The 22,007-nt window shown below is 43.7% G+C and overlaps 1 protein-coding gene across 1 annotated transcript in view; it reads right to left on the bottom strand.

Moving 5' to 3' along the window:
* LOC123481051 (guanine nucleotide-binding protein G(olf) subunit alpha-like) overlaps positions 1 to 21,591 on the bottom strand; it is a 65,307-nt gene extending 43,716 nt beyond the window's left edge. The window contains exon 1 of the mRNA XM_045224629.1: positions 20,903 to 21,591. Within this exon, the coding sequence (XP_045080564.1) occupies positions 20,903 to 21,395 (493 nt within the window). The 5' untranslated portion in view covers positions 21,396 to 21,591. The remainder of the gene's footprint in view (positions 1 to 20,902) is intronic.
* Between the last annotated feature and the right edge of the window lie 416 nt (positions 21,592 to 22,007).

The raw sequence follows: 22,007 nt of genomic DNA, 5'->3' as shown, positions 1-22,007 counted from the left end.
TAATAACAATAACGAGGCTATATACAGGGGGTACCGGTACCAAGTCAATGTGCGGGGGTACAGGTTAGTCAAGGTAATTTGTACATGTAGGTAGGTTTTTTAAATCTTTTTTTTTTTATGTTTAAAATGCATAGATGATAGACAGCGGGTAGCAGCAGTATAAAAACTACCCTCTGTAGTGCCTTGCGGTCAGAGGCCGAGCAGTCGCCATACCAGGCGGTGATGCAACCGGTCAGGATGCTCTCGATGGTGCAGCTGTATAACGTTTTGAGGATCTGGGGACCCATGCCAAATCTTTTCAGTCTCCTGAGGGGGAAAGGTGTTGTCGTGCCCTCTTCACAACTGTCTTGGTATGTTTGGACCATAATAGTTTGTTGGTGATGTGGACACCAAGGAACTTGAAACTCTCGACCCGCTCCACTACAGTCACGTCGTTGTTAAATGGGGGCCTGTTCGGCCCTACTTTTCCTGTAGTCCACGATTAGCTCCTTTGTCTTGCTCACATTGAGGGAGAGGTTGCTGTCCTGGCACCACACTGACAGGTCTCTGACCTCCTCCCTATAGGCTGTCTCGTCGTTGTCGGTGATCAGGCCTACCACTGTTGTGTCATCAGAAAACTTCATGATGGTGTTGGAGTCATGTTTGGCCACGCAGTCGTGGGTGAACAGGGAGTACAGGAGGGGACTAAGAACACACCCCTGAGGGGCCCCAGTGTTGAGGATAAGCATGGCAGACATGTTGTTGCCTACCCTTACCACCTGGGGGTGGCCCGTCAGGAAGTCCAGGATCCAGTTGCAGAGGGAGGTGTTTAGTCCCAGGGTCCTTAGCTTAGTGATGAGCTTTGTGGGCACTATGGTGTTGAACGCTGAGCTGTAGTCAATGAACAGCATTCTCACATAGGTGTTCCTTTTGTCCAGGTGGGAAAGGGCAGTGTGGAGTGCGATTGTGATTGCGTCATCTGTGGATCTATTGAGGCGGTATGCGAATTGGAGTGGGTCTAGGGTTTCCGGGATGATGGTGTTGATGTGAGCCATGACCAGGTGTTGATGTGAGCCATGACCAGCCTTTCAAAGCACTTCATGGCTACAGACATGAGTGCTATGGGCGGGAATAATTTAGACAGGTTACCTTAGTGTTCTTGGGCACAGGGACTATGGTGGTCTGCTTGAAACATGTAGGTATTACAGACTCGGTCAGGGAGAGGTTGAAAATGTCAGTGAAGACACTTGCCAGTTGGTCCGCGCATGTTTTGAGTACACGTCCTGGTAATCCGTCTGGCCCCGCAGCTTTGTGAATGTTGACCTGTTTAAAGGTCTTGCTCATATCGGCTACCGAGAGCGTTATCACACAGTCGTCCGGAACAGCTGGTGCTCTCATGCATGCTTCATTGTTGCTTGCCTCGAAGCGAGCATAAAAAGGCATTTAGCTCGTCTGGTAGGCTCGCGTCACTGGGCAGCTCGCGGCTGGGTTTCCCTTTGTAGTCCGTAATAGTTTTCAAGCACTGTCACATCCGACGAGCGTCAGAGCCGGTGTAGTAGGACTCAATCTTAATCCTGTATTGACGCTTTGCCTGTTTGATGTTTCGTCTGAGGGCGTAGCAGGATTTCTTATAAGCGTCCGGATTAGTGTCCTGCTCCTTGAAAGCGGCAGCTCTAGCCTTTAGCTCAGTGTGGATGTTTCCTGTAATCCATGGCTTCTGGTTGGGATATGTACGTACGGTCACTGTGGGGACGACATCGTCAATGCACTTATTGATGAAGCTGGTGACTGAGGTGGTGTACTCGTCAATGCCATTGGATGAATCCCGTAACATATTCCAGTCTGTGCTAGCAAAACAGTCCTGTAGCGTAGCATCCACATCATCTGAACACTTCCGTATTGAGCGAGTCACTGGTACTTTCTGCTTTATTTTTTTGCTTGTAAGCAGGAAGCAGGAGGATAGAATTATGGTCAGATTTGCCAAATGGAGGGCGAGGTAGAGCTTTGTACGAGTCTCTGTGTGTGGAGTAAAGGTGGTCTAGAGTTTTTTTTCCTCTGGTTGCACATTTAACATGCTGGTAGAAATGAGGTAAAACGGATTTGGTCATCTGATAGTCATAACAATAATAACTATGTTTTTAGAATAGGCATTATGAAAATTAAATGCAAATGTTATTTGTTAAAAGGGAGATGAGTGGTGGTGCCTAGCTTGGATCTACCGCATGTAAACCCAGACTGGCCCATTCAGTCCATCCATAACCTGGTGTTGGTATTTTAACCCTGTCCCCCACCACAAAGGGCAAGGTAAACACAGTGAGTAGCCCCTAGCACCATCTAGTGGCTGTTATTGGTATAGCAGGCGTTGCAGATGTGGTTTTGCAACTACTACTCCTGCAGCCCTGCCTTCTATGGTCGCCATTGGTCATAGAAGCTTGACTAGACTAGAGCGTTCACAGTTGTAAGTAGTGTTGGGGAAGATCCTCTGGAAATGTAGCTTACTAGCTTACAAGCTATTCTTTATTGGAATTATAGAAGATCCAGCCAACTATAGAGAGGAAGCAAACAGAAAGTACAGTAACTTCCTGATGTGGTCTGTGTAGGCCTAATGAGTGTTCCGTTAAGTGTTCCGTTAAGTGTTCCGTTAAGTGTTCCGTTAAGTGTTCCGTTAAGTGTCAACAGCCACACCCCAGTAACTTCCTGGTGTGGTCTGTGTAGGCCTAATGAGTGTTCCGTTAAGTGTCAACAGCCACACCACATCAAACTGAAAGTGATAAAACGTTTTGTTCTCCTCTGAAACAATAACAAAGCGTCACGCCGCCTCTGTTTTGGTAAAAAGCTGAAGGGATGGGCTTGGATAAATGTAACCACTCTCCGATTCATAGACAGAGCTATGGATGCAAGGAACTGGCCAGCCATGATATCAACATGATCGTTTTGAGGCTATACAGTGTTTATTTACATCTACATTGTTTACAAACTGGAATAAAACAAGCTTATATCTTGGTTTCTGACGGGTACAACAGTTGAACTAAACTCATGAGGCATTTATAAGTTATATTCTTTAAGAATCAATGGGTATATATATTATTAATAAGTCAACTATTGATGTGTCAACTATTGATATATCAACTACAGATTCTAGTTTTAACTAAATAAAAGCTACAGTATGAAAGCAACAGATTTGAAACATCCTGAACCGAACTCACTATACTTTGTGTAGGATGAGTAGCCTATCACGGTGCAAATAGTTCATGCCAGCTTCAATAACTTTTGTTGATCATAGGCTACTGTTGCTACCGGCAACATTACATTATCAGTGGTAGCAATGGTCAGTGTTGACGGTCAATGATAAAACCCCACTTAGAAAAGCAGCAAAGTTCACCTGCTTTTTACACTGAGACATTCCATGAGGGTTGAGGAAGCTGTGGCGTCCTTCCACTGTTGCCCCTAACAACAGATATAGCTGTGGAAAAGTAGTGCACTATATAGGGAATAGGGTGCCATTCTCTGGTCTAAAGTAGTGCACTATATAGGGAATAGGGTGCCATTTCGGAAGAACCCTGTGTCTTGAGGGGCCAAAGTCCTGGCTGAGTAAGCTGTGGAGGCCTCCCACTGTGTTTTGGTGGCTAAAAAGGTAGATGTTTCTCCTAATGACAGATCTAGGATCAGATTATCCAACCCCCCCCGGGTCAACAAAGGGGAGGTAAAAATGTTGTTTGTACACTTGTGTACATGGATCTGATTCTTAATAAAAACACCTATTTGAAACAATCCATTACACTTCATTATTATCATGGCATTTCATTATTATTATTATTATTATTATTTCAGGTTATTACTTTTACAGGTTATTACTATATTTACCAACAAGTTAAGAAATGCCAGGTTGAAGAGGATCCGTCGCATTTTCGTGCTGACGCAACATGAACAGTCAGAATAAAGATATGTGCCTACCTTGTCTGTTGGCTTTTCTACATGTAATTTTTTAAAAATCAAATACAGATCCTATTTCGACGCACAGAACCATTTAAATGAGGTCCGATAGGTTTTCGACCACTTTTCCCGAAATAATCCCATAACGTCACAAACCCTGCTGCTGCGGTCATTCGATGGCAGTAGCATATGTTCTTCAATAATGTAGCCTAAACTACTGAAAACAGGCCTTATACAAGATTAAAATCATGACAGGAGCGTTTTGATTCTTATTAAAGAGATGGAGTCCAGACAGGCTAATTTAGGAAACTTTCTGAATGGACATTTAGGCCTAAAGAGAGAATCAGCAAACTCACACCCCTGTAAAAAAAATAACCTCAATCAAAGCCACCAGCGTATGTCAGACACAAGATCAAATAGTTCTCCTTTCCTTAAAACGTATTAAAAAAAACCTAGGCCTACCTTAGGCTTTCCGAAAGTAGGCTATAAGATAATGAATTGACCAGGAAAGTGTGAAGGGGACAGCTATGCTATAGTATGAAGATGAAACTGACAATCATTAAAATAAACAACTACACTCAACATGTCCATAGCCTTTTATCAGCGACGCTGATTATCGAGGGGGAGGGCGTTGGAAAGATTCTTCAAATACTGTGAGGAATTACTATCATTTGAATGGATGTAAAATATATATATATATATATATATATATATATATATATATATATATACACACAGGTAAAAGTCAGTAAATTAGAATATTTTGAAAAACTTGATTTATTTCAGTAATTGCATTCAAAAGGTGTAACTTGTACATTATATTTATTCATTGCACACAGACTGATGCATTCAAATGTTTATTTCATTTAATTTTGATGATTTGAAGTGGCAACAAATGAAAATCCAAAATTCCGTGTGTCACAAAATTAGAATATTACTTAAGGCTAATACAAAAAGGGATTTTTAGAAATGTTGGCCAACTGAAAAGTATGAAAATGAAAAATATGAGCATGTACAATACTCAATACTTGGTTGGAGCTCCTTTTGCCTCAATTACTGCATTAATGCGGCGTGGCATGGAGTCGATGAGTTTCTGGCACTGCTCAGGTGTTATGAGAGCCCAGGTTGCTCTGATAGTGGCCTTCAACTCTTCTGCGTTGTTGGGTCTGGCATTCTGCATCTTCCTTTTCACAATACCCCACAGATTTTCTATGGGGCTAAGGTCAGGGGAGTTGGCTGGCCAATTTAGAACAGAAATACCATGGTCCGTAAACCAGGCACGGGTAGATTTTGCGCTGTGTGCAGGCGCCAAGTCCTGTTGGAACCTGAAATCTCCATCTCCATAGAGCAGGTCAGCAGCAGGAAGCATGAAGTGCTCTAAAACTTGCTGGTAGACGGCTGCGTTGGACCCTGGATCTCAGGAAACAGAGTGGACCGACACCAGCAGATGACATGGCACCCCAAACCATCACTGATGGTGGAAACTTTACACTAGACTTCAGGCAACGTGGATCCTGTGCCTCTCCTGTCTTCCTCCAGACTCTGGGACCTCGATTTCCAAAGGAAATGCAAAATTTGCTTTCGTCAGAAAACATGACTTTAGACCACTCAGCAGCAGTCCAGCTCTTTTTTCCCTTAGCCCAGGTGAGACGCTTTTCGCGCTGTTTCTTGGTCAACAGTGGCTTGACACGAGGTATGCGGCAGTTGAAACCCATGTCTTTCAAGCGTCTCTTGGTGGTGGATCTTGAAGCCCTGACTCCAGCAGCTGTCCACTCCTTGTGAATCTCCCCCACATTTTTGAATGGGTTTTTTTTCACAATCTTGACTAGGGCGCGGTGATCCCTATCGCTTGTACACTTTTTTCTGACCACAGTTTTTCCTTCCCTTTGCCTCTCTATTAATGTGTTTGGACACAGAGCTCTGAGAACAGCCAGCCTCTTCTGCAATAACCTTTTGTGTCTTTCCCTCCTTGTGCAATGTGTCGATGGTCGCCTTTTGGACAGCTGTCAAATCTGAAGTCTTCCCCATGTTTGTGTAGGCTTCAGAACTGGACTGAGAGACCATTTAAAGCCCTTTGCAGGTGTTTTGAGTTAATCAGCTGATTAGTTTGTGGCACCAGGTGTCTTCAAAATGTAACCCTTACACAATATTCTAATTTTGTGACACACGGAATTTTGGATTTTCATTTGTTGCCACTTCAAATCATCAAAATTAAATGAAATAAACATTTGAATGCATCAGTCTGTGTGCAATGAATAAATATAATGTACAAGTTACACCTTTTGAATGCAATTACTGAAATAAATCAAGTTTTTCAAAATATTCTAATTTACTGACTTTTACCTGTATATATATATATATATATATACACTTTGATGATTTACTGTGTGAGGTGAAGAAAAAATTACTGAGAAGCCCAGCTGGACACTTTCCTACATTTGACATTTGCGAGAAGCATGTAACCACGCCAGCCAAGGGTCTCCACATCCTGCTTCTTCACCTGCGGGATCGTCTGAGACCAGCCACCCGGACACCTGATGAAACTGAAGAGTATTTCTGTCTGTAATAAAGCCCTGTTGTGGGGAAAAACTGATTCTGATTGGCTGGGCCTGGCTCCCCAATGGATGGGCCTATGCCATGGCTGCGCTCCTGCCAAGTCATGTGAAATCCATAGATTAGAGCCTAATTTATTTATTTGAATTGACTGATTTTAATTATATGAATTGTAACTCGTTGAAATTGTTGCGTTTATATATTTTTATTCAGTATAAGTTAGCAAAACAATTGCGTATAATCATTAGTAAACACTCTTGCTATTAGGTCAAGTTTATCTACGTGAAAATAAAGTTAATAATCAAAAAAATACAAATTCTAAAATGAATGTAGGCCATATTTAAACGGTTTTGACGGTTATTTTATTTTCATGACGGTCTTCATCCATAACTGTCAGGTACACATTATTCAATTACCGTCACAGCCCTACCAATAATCCTAGCTTTGTCACCGTCACAGCCCTACCAATAATCCTAGCTTCGTCACCGTCACAGCCCAACCAATAATCCTAGCTTTGTCACCGTCACAGCCCTACCAATAATCCTAGCTTCGTCACCGTCACAGCCCTACCAATAATCCTAGCTTCGTCACCGTCACAGCCCTACCAATAATCCTAGCTTCGTCACCGTCACAGCCCAACCAATAATCCTAGCTTCATCACCGTCACAGCCCTACCAATAATCCTAGCTTCATCACCGTCACAGCCCTACCAATAATCCTAGCTTCATCACCGTCACAGCCCTACCAATAATCCTAGCTTCATCACCGTCACAGCCCTACCAATAATCCTAGCTTCATCACCGTCACAGCCCTACCAATAATCCTAGCTTCATCACCGTCACAGCCCTACCAATAATCCTAGCTTCGTCACCGTCACAGCCCTACCAATAATCCTAGCTTTGTCACCGTCACAGCCCTACCAATAATCCTAGCTTTGTCACCGTCACAGCCCTACCAATAATCCTAGCTTTGTCACCGTCACAGCCCTACCAATAATCCTAGCTTTATCACCGTCACAGCCCTACCAATAATCCTAGCTTTATCACCGTCACAGCCCTACCAATAATCCTAGCTTCATCACCGTCACAGCCCTACCAATAATCCTAGCTTTGTCACCGTCACAGCCCTACCAATAATCCTAGCTTCATCACCGTCACAGCCCTACCAATAATCCTAGCTTTGTCACCGTCACAGCCCTACCAATAATCCTAGCTTCATCACCGTCACAGCCCTACCAATAATCCTAGCTTCATCACCGTCACAGCCCTACCAATAATCCTAGCTTTATCACCGTCACAGCCCAACCAATAATCCTAGCTTCGTCACCGTCACAGCCCTACCAATAATCCTAGCTTCGTCACCGTCACAGCCCAACCAATAATCCTAGCTTTATCACCGTCACAGCCCTACCAATAATCCTAGCTTTGTCACAGTCACAGCCCTACCAATAATCCTAGCTTCGTCACCGTCACAGCCCTACCAATAATCCTAGCTTTATCACCGTCACAGCCCTACCAATAATCCTAGCTTCATCACCGTCACAGCCCTACCAATAATCCTAGCTTCATCACCGTCACAGCCCTACCAATAATCCTAGCTTTATCACCGTCACAGCCCTACCAATAATCCTAGCTTCGTCACCGTCACAGCCCTACCAATAATCCTAGCTTTGTCACTGTCACAGCCCTACCAATAATCCTAGCTTTGTCACCGTCACAGCCCTGCCAATAATCCTAGCTTTGTCAACTTTCCTCTGTGATCACTGATAAGTGAGAGGACTTCATAAGGTTCCATTGTATGCTACTGTGAGCCAGCCTGGTTCTCTCTCCTCCTTTTATAGCCAAAGTGATTGGATAAGAGATCCAGCGATCAGAAGGCAAGGTAAAGCAATTACCATATTACCATATTACCTAAACCTATCCAATCCCATTTAGATTTACAGGAGTGCCTACTAGGGGGTAGTTAGTGTCCGCCTATGAGATTGTGAGTTCGATCCCCGTCTGAGTCATAAATGGGATCCAATGTGTGTCTGCTTGACACAGCATTAAGGAGATAGATTGGGGGTAAGGCCCTGCGATAGACTAGCGTCCTGTCCAGGGGGTGTACTGTACATCAAGCTGTCTCACTACAGAAACAGGAGATAGACTAGTGTCCTGTCCAGGGGGTGTACTGGTACATCAAGCTGTCTCAATACAGAAATAGGAGATAGACTAGTGTCCTGTCCAGGGGGTGTACTGGTACATCAAGCTGTCTCACTACAGAAACAGGAGATAGACTAGTGTCCTGTCCAGGGGGTGTACTGTACATCAAGCTGTCTCACTACAGAAACAGGAGACAGACTAGGATTCCCTGCTTCCTTTCCTAATGTGGTCTAACAATGGATTCCCTGCTTCCTTTCCTGGAATCAATGGTGAGCTTGGCCTGCCACCAAATCAAACACAGTCCATGAAGTAGGCCTATTAAAGTATCCCAGCCAAAGTCAAGTGGCTTGAATGTAAATGAAGCCATACTGATAAGAGGGCCGTACTCATCAAGGTGGTGAATACCACGAGGTCATGAATACTAGAACACTAGTCATGTTCTAGAACAGGGCTGCCCAACACTCTTCCTGGAGATCTACGGTCCTGGAGGTTTTCAGTACAACCCTAATTTAGCATATCTGATTCAGCTTAGTTAAGGTCTTGTTGAGCAGCTAATTAGTAGAATCAGGTGTGTTAAATTAGGGTTGGACTGAAAACCCCCAGGACACTAGATCGCCAGGAAGAGGGTTGGGCAGCTCTGGTCTAGAGACAAGACATTCTAGAAGATAAAACATTCTATAATGTAAATTCTATAACACAGTTCCAGAACACCTAACAACACAATGACGACTTACGAATGTATGAAAACAAATTAAAATAATGTATGCACTCACTTAACTGTAAGTCGCTCTGGATAAGAGCGTCTGCTAAAATGACTCAAATGTAAAAATGTAATGAATTGTATTCCAACCAGATACTTATATACTTCCTTCTGACTGTATCGTTCCTCAAGAAAACACCTGCCGGCTGCTACTACAAACAGATAGAGTGACCCAGATTAGCCGGGCCGGCACACCTTGGCCTGGTTGAAATGTAACACTATTTGGAAGGTGTCCACTTTCAAAAAGGAACAGAGCAAACACATACCCACACCACACCACGCCGTAACGACAGGCCTAAGGGCTCAGCCGGCACTCCAGGCAGCAACAGGAGGCCTTACTGTGGAGGAACACTGGGACTGCGGCTGAAATCGCACCCTATTCCCTATGTAGTGCACTACTTTTGGCCAGGGCTATGGCTGGCTGTGTCTGAAATTGTACCATATTCCCATTGTGGCGATGGAATCGGGTGAAAGTAGTGCACTACATAGGGAATAGGGTGCAGCCTGGACAAAAGTAGTGCACTATATAGGGAAATTGAACTTATGCTAATGATTGCACCCAAATTAGGCATTTCCGTTTATAGGATTCTTATAATATTTAATAACTATTAGTACACAACGTCTGATTTGGACCAAACCTCTTCTTAACAACGATTAAGACGTGAGGAATCCAAATAAAAATGGTCAAAAGCCACCCACGCTACCGAATGTCATTTTTGGTGAGAGTTTGGACATTTACAAGCGAATGTGAACCGGAGACATTATGCAAATGAACAACGTTTTGAGGCATGCTTGTCCTGACGGATCAACAGCACTGGCTCTGGAGCAACGTGGATACACGCTGTGTCTGGGTGGAGTCTGGAGTCGCTAGGGCAACGGGCCTGCCTGCTCTGCTCAGAGAAGACGGGGGAGGAGCAGAGGGCCGAGAACCGAGAGGAGAGAAAAACACAAGGAAATCAAGATGGCAGCTTGTTTTTCAAAAATCCTAGAAGAATTGGTATATAAGAGAATGTCGAGACATTTACAGTCGAAGTCGGAGGTTTACATACACCTTAGCCAAATACATTTAAACTCAGTTTTTCACAATTCCTGACATTTAATCCAAGTACAAATTCCCTGTTTTAGGTCAGTTAGGATCACCACTTTATTTTAAGAATGTGAAATGTCAGAATAATAGTAGAGAGAATGATTTATTTCAACTTTTATTTATTTCGTCACATTCCCAGTGGGTCAGAAGTTTACATACACTCAATTCGTATTTGGTAGCATTGCCTTTAAATTGTTAAACTTGGGTCAAACGTTTCCGGTAGCCTTGCACAAGCTTCCCACAATGAGTTGGGTGAATTTTGGCCCATTCCTCCTGACAGAGCTGGTGTAACTGAGTCAGGTTTGTAGGCCTCCTTGCTCGCACAAGCTTTTTCAGTTCTGCCCACAAATGTTCTATAGGATTGAGGTCAGGGCTTTGTGATGGCCACTCCAATACCTTGACTTTGTTGTCCTTAATTTTTGCGACAACTTTGGAAGTATGGCCAGACAGTTCTATTTTTGTTTCATCAGACCAGAGGACATTTCTCCAAAAAGTACGATCTTTCTCCCCATGTGCAGTTGCAAACCGTAGTCTGGCTTTTTTATGGCGGTTTTGGAGCAATGGCTTCTTCCATGCTGACCGGCCTTTCAGGTTATGTCGATATAGGACTCGTTTTACTGTGGATATAGATACTTTTGTACCTGTTTCCTCCAGCATCTTCACAAGGTCCTTTGCTGTTGTTCTGGGATTGATTTGCACTTTTCGCACCAAAGTACGTTCATCTCTAGGAGTCAGAACGCGTCTCCTTCCTGAGCGGTATGATGGCTGCGTGGTCCCATGGTGTTTATACTTGCGTACTATTGTTTGTACAGATGAACGTGGTACCTTCAGGCATTTGGAAATTGCTCCCAAGGATGAACCAGACTTGTGGAGGTCTACAAATTATTTTCTGTGGTCTTGGCTGATTTCTTTTGATTTTCCCATGATGTCAAGCAAAGAGGCACTGAGTTTGAAGGTAGGCCTTGAAATACATTCACAGGTACACCTCCAATTGACTCAAATTATGTCAATTAGCCTATCAGAAGCTTCTAAAGCCATGACATCATTTTCTGGAATTTTCCAAGCTGTTTAAAGGCACAGTCAACTTAGTGTATGTAAACTTCTGACCCACTGGAATTGTAATACAGTGAATTATAAGTGAAATAATCTGTCTGTAAACAATTGTTGGAAAAATTACTTGTGTCATGCACAAAGTAGATGTCCTAACCGACTTGCCAAAACTATAGTTTGTTAACAAGAAATTTGTGGAGTGGTTGAAAAACTAGTTTTAATGGCTCCAACCTAAGTGTATGTAAACTTCTGACTTCAACTGTAAATCAACACTGTCCTCTATATGAGCACCAATATGGAAACTACTCTACAGATATGTCTCTTTTGCAAATTGTGGATAAAATATTTACAACCCTGAACAACAATGAATACGCTCTTGCCATCTTTTTAGATTTATCCAAAGCTTTTGACACAGTCGATCATGAAGTATTACTTTCTAAATTGCATTATTACGGTTTTCATGATAACTATATAACCAATTATATGTATTATGTTTATGATAGAGAACAATTTTGTTTATGCAAATAGCTGTGCATCTACCAGGGCCAAGATATCCTGTGGCGTCCCGCTGAGTTCGATAATTGGACCTTTGTTATTCCTAATCTATATCAATGACCTTGCTGCTGAGTCTTCTACCGTACTTCCCATTCTCTTTGCTGATGACACCAATTTGATTTCATCACAAAATAATTTTGATTCACTAATTAATGAAGCCAACTCAGGCGTTGCCACATTTTCTTAACGGTTCCAGATAAACAAATGATCTTTAAAATGTTTTTAAAAATCTAATGTATTCAATAGTAAGAATAACAAATATTGTAAAATAAATTTTAAAAAAAGAGCCAGAATCTCAATTGGTGAGAATGAAATGGAACAAGTCACATCCACTAGATTCCTCTGAGTTCTAATTGATGAAAAGTTATCCTGGAAAGATCATATTCAATTTGTCTGCAGCAAAGTGATGAAAATCTGCTGGTATCATCAGAAAGATTAGTGGTTTCGTTCATCAGGCTTGGTTCCTAACTCTATACTATAGCTTAATTTATCCATATCTCATTTACTGTAATATTGTCTGTGCCAGTACATATGCCTCCTACCTACACAAATTACTCATCATACATTTGGAAGACTAGCCACCTCCTCTAATTACCTGGCTTCATCTGCACCTTTGTTTAAGAAACTCAATATCTTGTCTATTTACGACGTTAATGTACGGCAATTATGCGCTTTCATCTACAAATACTCACACCTCCCAGACAGTTTACCTAAACCCTTCAATGGATTCTTCCAGGTTAATTCTGAAATCCATCTATATAAACACAAGACACTGCGATAACCTTCACCCTACCCACTGCTGCACCTCACATAGTCGATTCTCTATCAGATTCAGAGGTACCATACTCTGGAATTATTATCTTCACATTGCCAAAACCTCATCATCCCTCAATAACAATACGCTAAGACTGAAGGTCAGCCTGATGAACCAAACTACTCAGTAATCTCCTCCATATTGCCCAACTCTCACACGCTCACATTTTATACATGCACATGTAACAGGGTTGGTTATGTTTCCGCTTGCCTCTAAAGAAATGTGGGCGGCAGGTAGCTTAGTGGTTAAGAGCGTTGTGCCAGTAACCGAAAGGTTGCTGGTTCTAATCCCCGAGTCGACTAGGTGAAAAATCTGTCGATGTGCCCTTGAGCAAGGCACTTAACCCTGATTGCTCCTGTAAGTCACTCTGGATAAGAGCGTCTGCTAAAATGTAAAATATTTAAATGTATTTCATGTTCAAGCACTCTTATTGGTTGGTTCAATTCCGATGACAATAAGGCGTGTTGTTATTGGCCCCGTTTGCAGATAAGGGGAGATTGTGAACGTCAGGTATGAAAATGTGATGCAAGGGGTCACGTTCTGAACACTGTTCTGTTTTGATATTTTATGAGACTCGAAATTGAGCTCAGGTGCATCCTGTTTCCATTGATCATCCCCGAGATGTTTCTACAACTTGATTGGAGTCCACCTGTGGTAAATTGAATTGATTGGACATGATTTGGAAAGGCACACACCTGTCTATATAAGGTCCCACAGTTGACAGTGCATGTCAGAGAAAAAAACCAAGCCATGAGGTCAAAAGGAATTGTATCAAGCATCTCAGGGGGGCCTGATCCTAGATTAGCACTCCTTCTCTGAGATGCATACGGCCCCATTAGGCTGTAATGGGTATTAAGATTGCACAATAACCCAGTGACGTAGGACAAAGACGACAACTTAGAACAGTGGCTCTCAACAGGGAGAGAAAGTCCTCCACTACAATGTTAAAACTGTTTGGGTAATAAACAACTTATTCATTAACCTCTTAAGGATCGGACCCTTTTTTTTAAAATATTCGCCTAAAAATGACATACCCAAATCTAACCGCCTGTAGCTGTCACGAACGTTGAACGGAGTAGACCAAGGCGCAGCGTGATGAACGAACATACTTTATTATCTTTAGTGATAACAAGAACAAAACAATAAACGAACAACGTGACGTCCTAGGTTAAACAACCAACACGGAAACAAACCAAAAAGGAACAAGATCCCACAACTACTGTGGGAAAACAGCCTGTTTAAATGTGGTTCCCAATCAGAGACAACCAGCAACAGCTGACACTCGTTGCCTCTGATTGAGAACCACACTGGCCAACATAGAAATGAAACAACTAGAACTACAAACAGAACAAACACATAGAATCTACACACCCTGGCTCAACATATAGAGTCCCCAGAGCCAGGGTGTGACAGTAGCTCAGGACCTGAAGCAAGGATATGCATATTCTTGATACCATTTGAAAGGAAACACTTTGTGGAAAGTTTGCGGAAATGTGAAATTAATGTAGGAGAATATAACACATTAGATCTGGTAAAAGATAATACAAACAAAAAAACATGCGTTTTCTATTTATTTGTTTGTTCCATCATCTTTGAAATGCAAGAGAAAGGCCACAATATAATATTGCAGTTTAGGCACAATTTAGGTTTTGGCCACTAGATGGCAGCAGTGTGTGTGCGCAACGTTTCAGTTTGATCCAGTGAAGCATTGCAATACTGGACTATTTTCTATCAAGTCTGCACAAATGTGCCAAATTGGTCAATTGATACATTTTCAAGTACATAACTATAGAGAACATACAAAAATGATATGGTAATACAAAATTTAAGTTTACACACTCCCAGGAATGTCATACATGATGGATCATTTGCTTATACACAAACCTTCACACGTCGGGGTGGGTGTGGAGCCAGAGACAGCAGGGGTTCAAACTGTAGAACCCAGTTCCTACATTTTAATATAAAAATTGATTTTATCTCTGGGACCCTTAGGATGACAAATCAGAGCAAGATTACTGAATGTAAGTACATTATTTACCTTCAGAGGTGAATGTATCAAACCAGTTGCCGTGATATGTTTTTTGTTGTTGTGCACTCTCCTCAAACAATAGCATGGTATTTTTTCACTGTAATAGCTACTGTAAATTGGACAGTGCAGTTAGATTAACAAGAATTTAAGCTTTCTGCCCATATAAGACATGTCTATGTCCTGGAAAGTTTGCTGTTACTTACAACAGTCATGCTAATCACATTAGCGCACGTTAGCTCAACCGTCCCGTATACGGGACACCGATCCCTTAGAGGTTAATAACAGTCTATACATTTGTTATAAACCCTTAACAACCCCCCTTAAAAAGAGTGTTGCCCCATGTTTTACCGCTGTAGTGAATAGCCTATGTTCCTTCCTATTTGTCTCCACATAGATGACCAGTTACAGTTCAACCACAACCAGCCATCTGAACAGTTACAGTTCAACCACAACCAGCCATCTGAACAGTTACAGTTCAACCACAACCAGCCATCTGAACAGTTACAGTCCAACCACAACCAGCCATCTGAACATTTACAGTCCAACCACAACCAGCCATCTGAACAGTTACAGTCCAACCAGCCATCTGAACAGTTACAGTCCAACCAGCCATCTGAACAGTTACAGTCCAACCAGCCATCTGAACAGTTACAGTCCAACCAGCCATCTGAACAGTTACAGTCCAACCACAACCAGCCATCTGAACATTTACAGTCCAACCACCCAGCCATCTGAACAGTTACAGTCCAACCAGCCATCTGAACAGTTACAGTCCAACCAGCCATCTGAACAGTTACAGTCCAACCAGCCATCTGAACAGTTACAGTCCAACCTAACCAGCCATCTGAACAGTTCCAGTCACCCAACCAGCCATCTGAACAGTTACAGTCCAACCACACCAGCCATCTGAACATTTACAGTCCAACCACCAGCCATCTGAACAGTTACAGTCCAACCAGCCATCTGAACAGTTACAGTCCAACCAGCCATCTGAACAGTTACAGTCCAACCAGCCATCTGAACAGTTACAGTCCAACCAGCCATCTGAACAGTTACAGTCCAACCACAACCAGCCATCTGAACATTTACAGTCCAACCACAACCAGCCATCTGAACAGTTACAGTCCAACCAGCCATCTGAACAGTTACAGTCCAACCAGCCATCTGAACAGTTACAGTCCAACCAGCCATCTGAACAGTTACAGTCCAACCAGCCATCTGAACAGTTACAGTCCAACCACAACCAGCCATCTGAACAGTTACAGTCCAACCAGCCATCTGAACAGTTACAGTCCAACCAGCCATCTGAACAGTTACAGTTCAACCAGCCATCTGAACAGTTACAGTCCAACCAGCCATCTGAACAGTTACAGTCCAACCTGAACCAGCCATCTGAACAGTTACAGTCCAACCAGCCATCTGAACAGTTCCAGTCCAACCAGCCATATGAACAGTTACAGTCCAACCAGCCATCTGAACAGTTACAGTCCAACCAGCCATCTGAACAGTTACAGTCCAACCAGCCATATGAACAGTTACAGTCCAACCAGCCATCTGAACAGTTACAGTCCAACCAGCCATCTGAACAGTTACAGTCCAACCAGCCATCTGAACAGTTACAGTCCAACCAGCCATCTGAACAGTTACAGTCCAACCACAACCAGCCATCTGAACAGTTACAGTCCAACCAGCCATCTGAACAGTTACAGTCCAACCAGCCATCTGAACAGTTCCAGTCCAACCAGCCATCTGAACAGTTACAGTCCAACCAGCCATCTGAACAGTTACAGTCCAACCACAGCCATCTGAACAGTTACAGTCCAACCAGCCATCTGAACAGTTACAGTCCAACCTGAACCAGCCATCTGAACAGTTACAGTCCAACCAGCCATCTGAACAGTTACAGTCCAACCAGCCATCTGAACAGTTACAGTCCAACCAGCCATCTGAACAGTTACAGTCCAACCAGCCATCTGAACAGTTACAGTTCAACCAGCCATCTGAACAGTTACAGTCCAACCAGCCATCTGAACAGTTACAGTCCAACCAGCCATCTGAACAGTTACAGTCCAACCAGCCATCTGAACAGTTACAGTCCAACCAGCCATCTGAACAGTTACAGTCCAACCAGCCATCTGAACAGTTACAGTCCAACCAGCCATCTGAACAGTTACAGTCCAACCAGCCATCTGAACAGTTACAGTCCAACCAGCCATCTGAACAGTTACAGTCCAACCAGCCATCTGAACAGTTACAGTCCAACCAGCCATCTGAACAGTTACAGTCCAACCACAACCAGCCATCTGAACAGTTACAGTCCAACCAGCCATCTGAACAGTTACAGTCCAACCAGCCATCTGAACAGTTACAGTCCAACCAGCCATCTGAACAGTTACAGTCCAACCAGCCATCTGAACAGTTACAGTCCAACCACAACCAGCCATCTGAACAGTTACAGTCCAACCAGCCATCTGAACAGTTACAGTCCAACCACAACCAGCCATCTGAACAGTTACAGTCCAACCAGCCATCTGAACAGTTACAGTCCAACCAGCCATCTGAACAGTTACAGTCCAACCAGCCATCTGAACAGTTACAGTCCAACCAGCCATCTGAACAGTTACAGTCCAACCAGCCATCTGAACAGTTACAGTCCAACCAGCCATCTGAACAGTTACAGTCCAACCAGCCATCTGAACAGTTACAGTCCAACCAGCCATCTGAACAGTTACAGTCCAACCAGCCATCTGAACAGTTCCAGTCCAACCAGCCATCTGAACAGTTACAGTCCAACCAGCCATCTGAACAGTTACAGTCCAACCAGCCATCTGAACAGTTACAGTCCAACCAGCCATCTGAACAGTTACAGTCCAACCAGCCATCTGAACAGTTACAGTCCAACCAGCCATCTGAACAGTTCCAGTCCAACCAGCCATCTGAACAGTTACAGTCCAACCAGCCATCTGAACAGTTACAGTCCAACCAGCCATCTGAACAGTTACAGTCCAACCAGCCATCTGAACAGTTACAGTCCAACCAGCCATCTGAACAGTTACAGTCCAACCTGAACCAGCCATCTGAACAGTTACAGTCCAACCAGCCATCTGAACAGTTACAGTCCAACCAGCCATCTGAACAGTTACAGTCCAACCAGCCATCTGAACAGTTACAGTCCAACCAGCCATCTGAACAGTTACAGTCCAACCAGCCATCTGAACAGTTACAGTCCAACCAGCCATCTGAACAGTTACAGTCCAACCAGCCATCTGAACAGTTACAGTCCAACCAGCCATCTGAACAGTTACAGTCCAACCAGCCATCTGAACAGTTACAGTCCAACCAGCCATCTGAACAGTTACAGTCCAACCAGCCATCTGAACAGTTACAGTCCAACCAGCCATCTGAACAGTTACAGTCCAACCAGCCATCTGAACAGTTACAGTCCAACCAGCCATCTGAACAGTTACAGTCCAACCAGCCATCTGAACAGTTACAGTCCAACCAGCCATCTGAACAGTTACAGTCCAACCAGCCATCTGAACAGTTACAGTCCAACCAGCCATCTGAACAGTTACAGTCCAACCAGCCATCTGAACAGTTACAGTCCAACCAGCCATCTGAACAGTTACAGTTCAACCACAACCAGCCATCTGAACAGTTACAGTTCAACCACAACCAGCCATCTGAACAGTTACAGTCCAACCAGCCATCTGAACAGTTACAGTCCAACCAGCCATCTGAACAGTTACAGTCCAACCAGCCATCTGAACAGTTACAGTCCAACCAGCCATCTGAACAGTTACAGTTCAACCACAACCAGCCATCTGAACAGTTACAGTCCAACCAGCCATCTGAACAGTTACAGTCCAACCAGCCATCTGAACAGTTACAGTCCAACCAGCCATCTGAACAGTTACAGTCCAACCAGCCATCTGAACAGTTACAGTTCAACCAGCCATCTGAACAGTTACAGTCCAACCAGCCATCTGAACAGTTACAGTTCAACCACAACCAGCCATCTGAACAGTTACAGTCCAACCAGCCATCTGAACAGTTACAGTCCAACCAGCCATCTGAACAGTTACAGTTCAGACGTTTCAGAGAGAGAGAAAGAGGAATAAGGTGGACAACCAGTGATTTATAACAACCTGATGAAGCAATCTTTCCCACACCACTGACACTGGGTAATATACAGTATGGACATAGAGAAGGCCACCATGTACTGTATAAAGAGTAGGGTAGTGTGGATGGTTGGCCACTATGTATAAAGAGTAGGGTAGTGTGGATGGTTGGCCACTATGTATAAAGAGTAGGGTAGTGTGGATGGTTGGCCACTATGTATAAAGAGTAGGGTAGTGTGGATGGTTGGCCACTATGTATAAAGAGTAGGGTAGTGTGGATGGTTGGCCACTATGTATAAAGAGTAGGGTAGTGTGGATGGTTGGCCACTATGTATAAAGAGTAGGGTAGTGTGGATGGTTGGCCACTATGTATAAAGAGTAGGGTAGTGTGGATGGTTGGCCACTATGTATAAAGAGTAGGGTAGTGTGGATGGTTGGCCACTATGTATAAAGAGTAGGGTAGTGTGGATGGTTGGCCACTATGTATAAAGAGTAGGGTAGTGTGGATGGTTGGCCACTATGTATAAAGAGTAGGGTAGTGTGGATGGTTGGCCACTATGTATAAAGAGTAGGGTAGTGTGGATGGTTGGCCACTATGTATAAAGAGTAGGGTAGTGTGGATGGTTGGCCACTATGTATAAAGAGTAGGGTAGTGTGGATGGTTGGCCACTATGTATAAAGAGTAGGGTAGTGTGGATGGTTGGCCACTATGTATAAAGAGTAGGGTAGTGTGGATGGTTGGCCACTATGTATAAAGAGTAGGGTAGTGTGGATGGTTGGCCACTATGTATAAAGAGTAGGGTAGTGTGGATGGTTGGGAGAGACCGAAGGAAGGAACTGTTTGAATGAGGCAATAGAAAACCCTATAGGGATTTTAACCACCTGTCAGCATAATGTTTCGATATTTTTGGAAGAATCCCACTATTTAATGATCTGATGAAGCCAACTTTCCCACAGCACTGACACAATGGGTAATAAATGGACATAGATCTTTCCCACAGCACTGACACACTGGGTAATACACGGGCATAGAGAAGGCCACACTGTGTAAAAGGCCATGGGTGGTGCCGACATTGAAATAGAATCTATAGAAAGGGCTTGTGTAACCCTGTCAATTTAACTGGTAAACTCGTGGGTACATTTACAATGGCTGCCAGTCCAACCATTATGCCATTATTGACTTGAAATGGGAAGGCCCATTCTATAGATTATATTTCTATGGGTGCGGATGGCTAAGACTAGAGGACGGAATCATTTTAACTTCATGTGAACAAAAGCCAATAAAAAACCGTGTACATCTTCTATATTTAAAGTTTAGGGCTTTAGCCACCTGTCAGCCTACTGTAGCCTGTGTCCATCCCGATTTTAAATATTTTACACTTTATATTTATGTTATTGCGTGTGTTTGTGTTATGAAACTAAGATGCATCATGATAATAATAACAGCCCCGATCATATCATCCATTTAACTGTAACCGCCGATCAAATCTGATGTCGCGTTCACGTGCTAGTCAGAACTAAGATATTTCCGACTTGCCAACTGGTTGAACGCAGCACGTGTATGACTTCAACCAGTTGGCAAATCAAACATTTCACAGTTTCCTAGTTCCAACTAGCATGTGAACGCGGCATGAAATATATAGACGGGCCAAGGCTAAAACTAGGCGGACGTAGAGGAAGGCTATGATATCCAACCTCCATCTTCAGCTCAGTCAAATGACGACTGCCGGGGATACAATTTAACGTAGAAAACGGTGTGACATAAGCACAGGCAGCACTGACCTCCCAGGCTACATTACCGTTATAGCTATCTGAAATGCCGCGGTTCAAGACAAAAAAAGGAGACGGTTAAATAATTAACCAATAATGTGCCAACCTACCCAGTAATAGCAGCCGATGAGTCTGTTTGTACTCCCGTTTGAGCTCCTTTAGCGCCCTGTCAATATTCTTACTGACTTTCTTCGCTTCCCTCTCGGCCTCCTTCTCCTCCACCAACAGTTTGTCCCAGTTTTTCTGTTTTTGGGTGCTGGTTGTTTTCTGCAGCAGCTGTAATCGTCGACTGCGGTCCTTGCCCGTTCCCTTGCCTACTCCGCCTCCACCCCCGTTCTGTATGAGCACTCCATCCGTGCCCGTGTTGTCTCTACCGCGGGGCTCCCTGGGCGGGAGCTTGACTGAGTCCCCATGGCGTACTTGGCTGCTACCGCCTCGGAGCGACGAGGTATCGCCATATCCCCCTGTGTCCTCTTGACGAGGTCCCCCGGCTCGGCAGGGTACAGCTGGGTCTGGAGACTGATCCGAGTCCGAGGTAGCGTTCGAAATAGACCCGCTCAAGTCCCCGAAGAGCCGGGGACGCAAACTGTAGCACAGCCCCATGTCGTTGGTGTAGTCAATATTTTTCCTCTGTAAATGTGGTATTTCATAAATTTAAAGATTAAAAATCCGCCTTCACGCACCAGTCCTAGCACGACATCGTTACATTGGAGCTCCAGTGGTGCGATTATATTCAAATTTGATCCAAAAACGTGAATGAATAATGCTCCGACATTTGCTATATGTCATTTTGCATTTTTCACCAGTCAGCCTACGCTCCGTAGTTAGTGGATCACCTGATACCATACTGGACACTGCGGGTCCACCTTACCGTAAGTAAACCAAAAGCATAACCAGGAAGAAAAATTCAGCCATCCACTGTGCAATTGCACCAAATCTACAGGGCCCTTTTTAGGGGAAAGACGCAGAACGTCATATTTACTACAGTAAGACCATTTCGAGAAAGAATGCTGGTCATGGATTTTTATTTCACACATAAAAATACCACATGTCTGTGCATGCCAGTAGTTGTGATGCTGTCTGTAGTTATCGGTCTAGGCATTGTGAAAGGCATGTTATTACTGAAGGTCTTGTGTGTCTGATATGCTGTTATGTCACCCTGTAGCCTACTACTGGAAAGTTAGCTTTGCTGACTATCCCACAGCTGCCACCAGT

The sequence above is a fragment of the Coregonus clupeaformis genome, chromosome 14, assembly GCF_020615455.1.
Source record: "Coregonus clupeaformis isolate EN_2021a chromosome 14, ASM2061545v1, whole genome shotgun sequence".
Classification (NCBI taxonomy): Eukaryota; Metazoa; Chordata; class Actinopteri; order Salmoniformes; family Salmonidae; genus Coregonus; species Coregonus clupeaformis.
The sequence above is the reverse complement of the archived record's forward strand: the minus strand, read 5'-3'. Positions and strand labels throughout refer to the sequence as shown.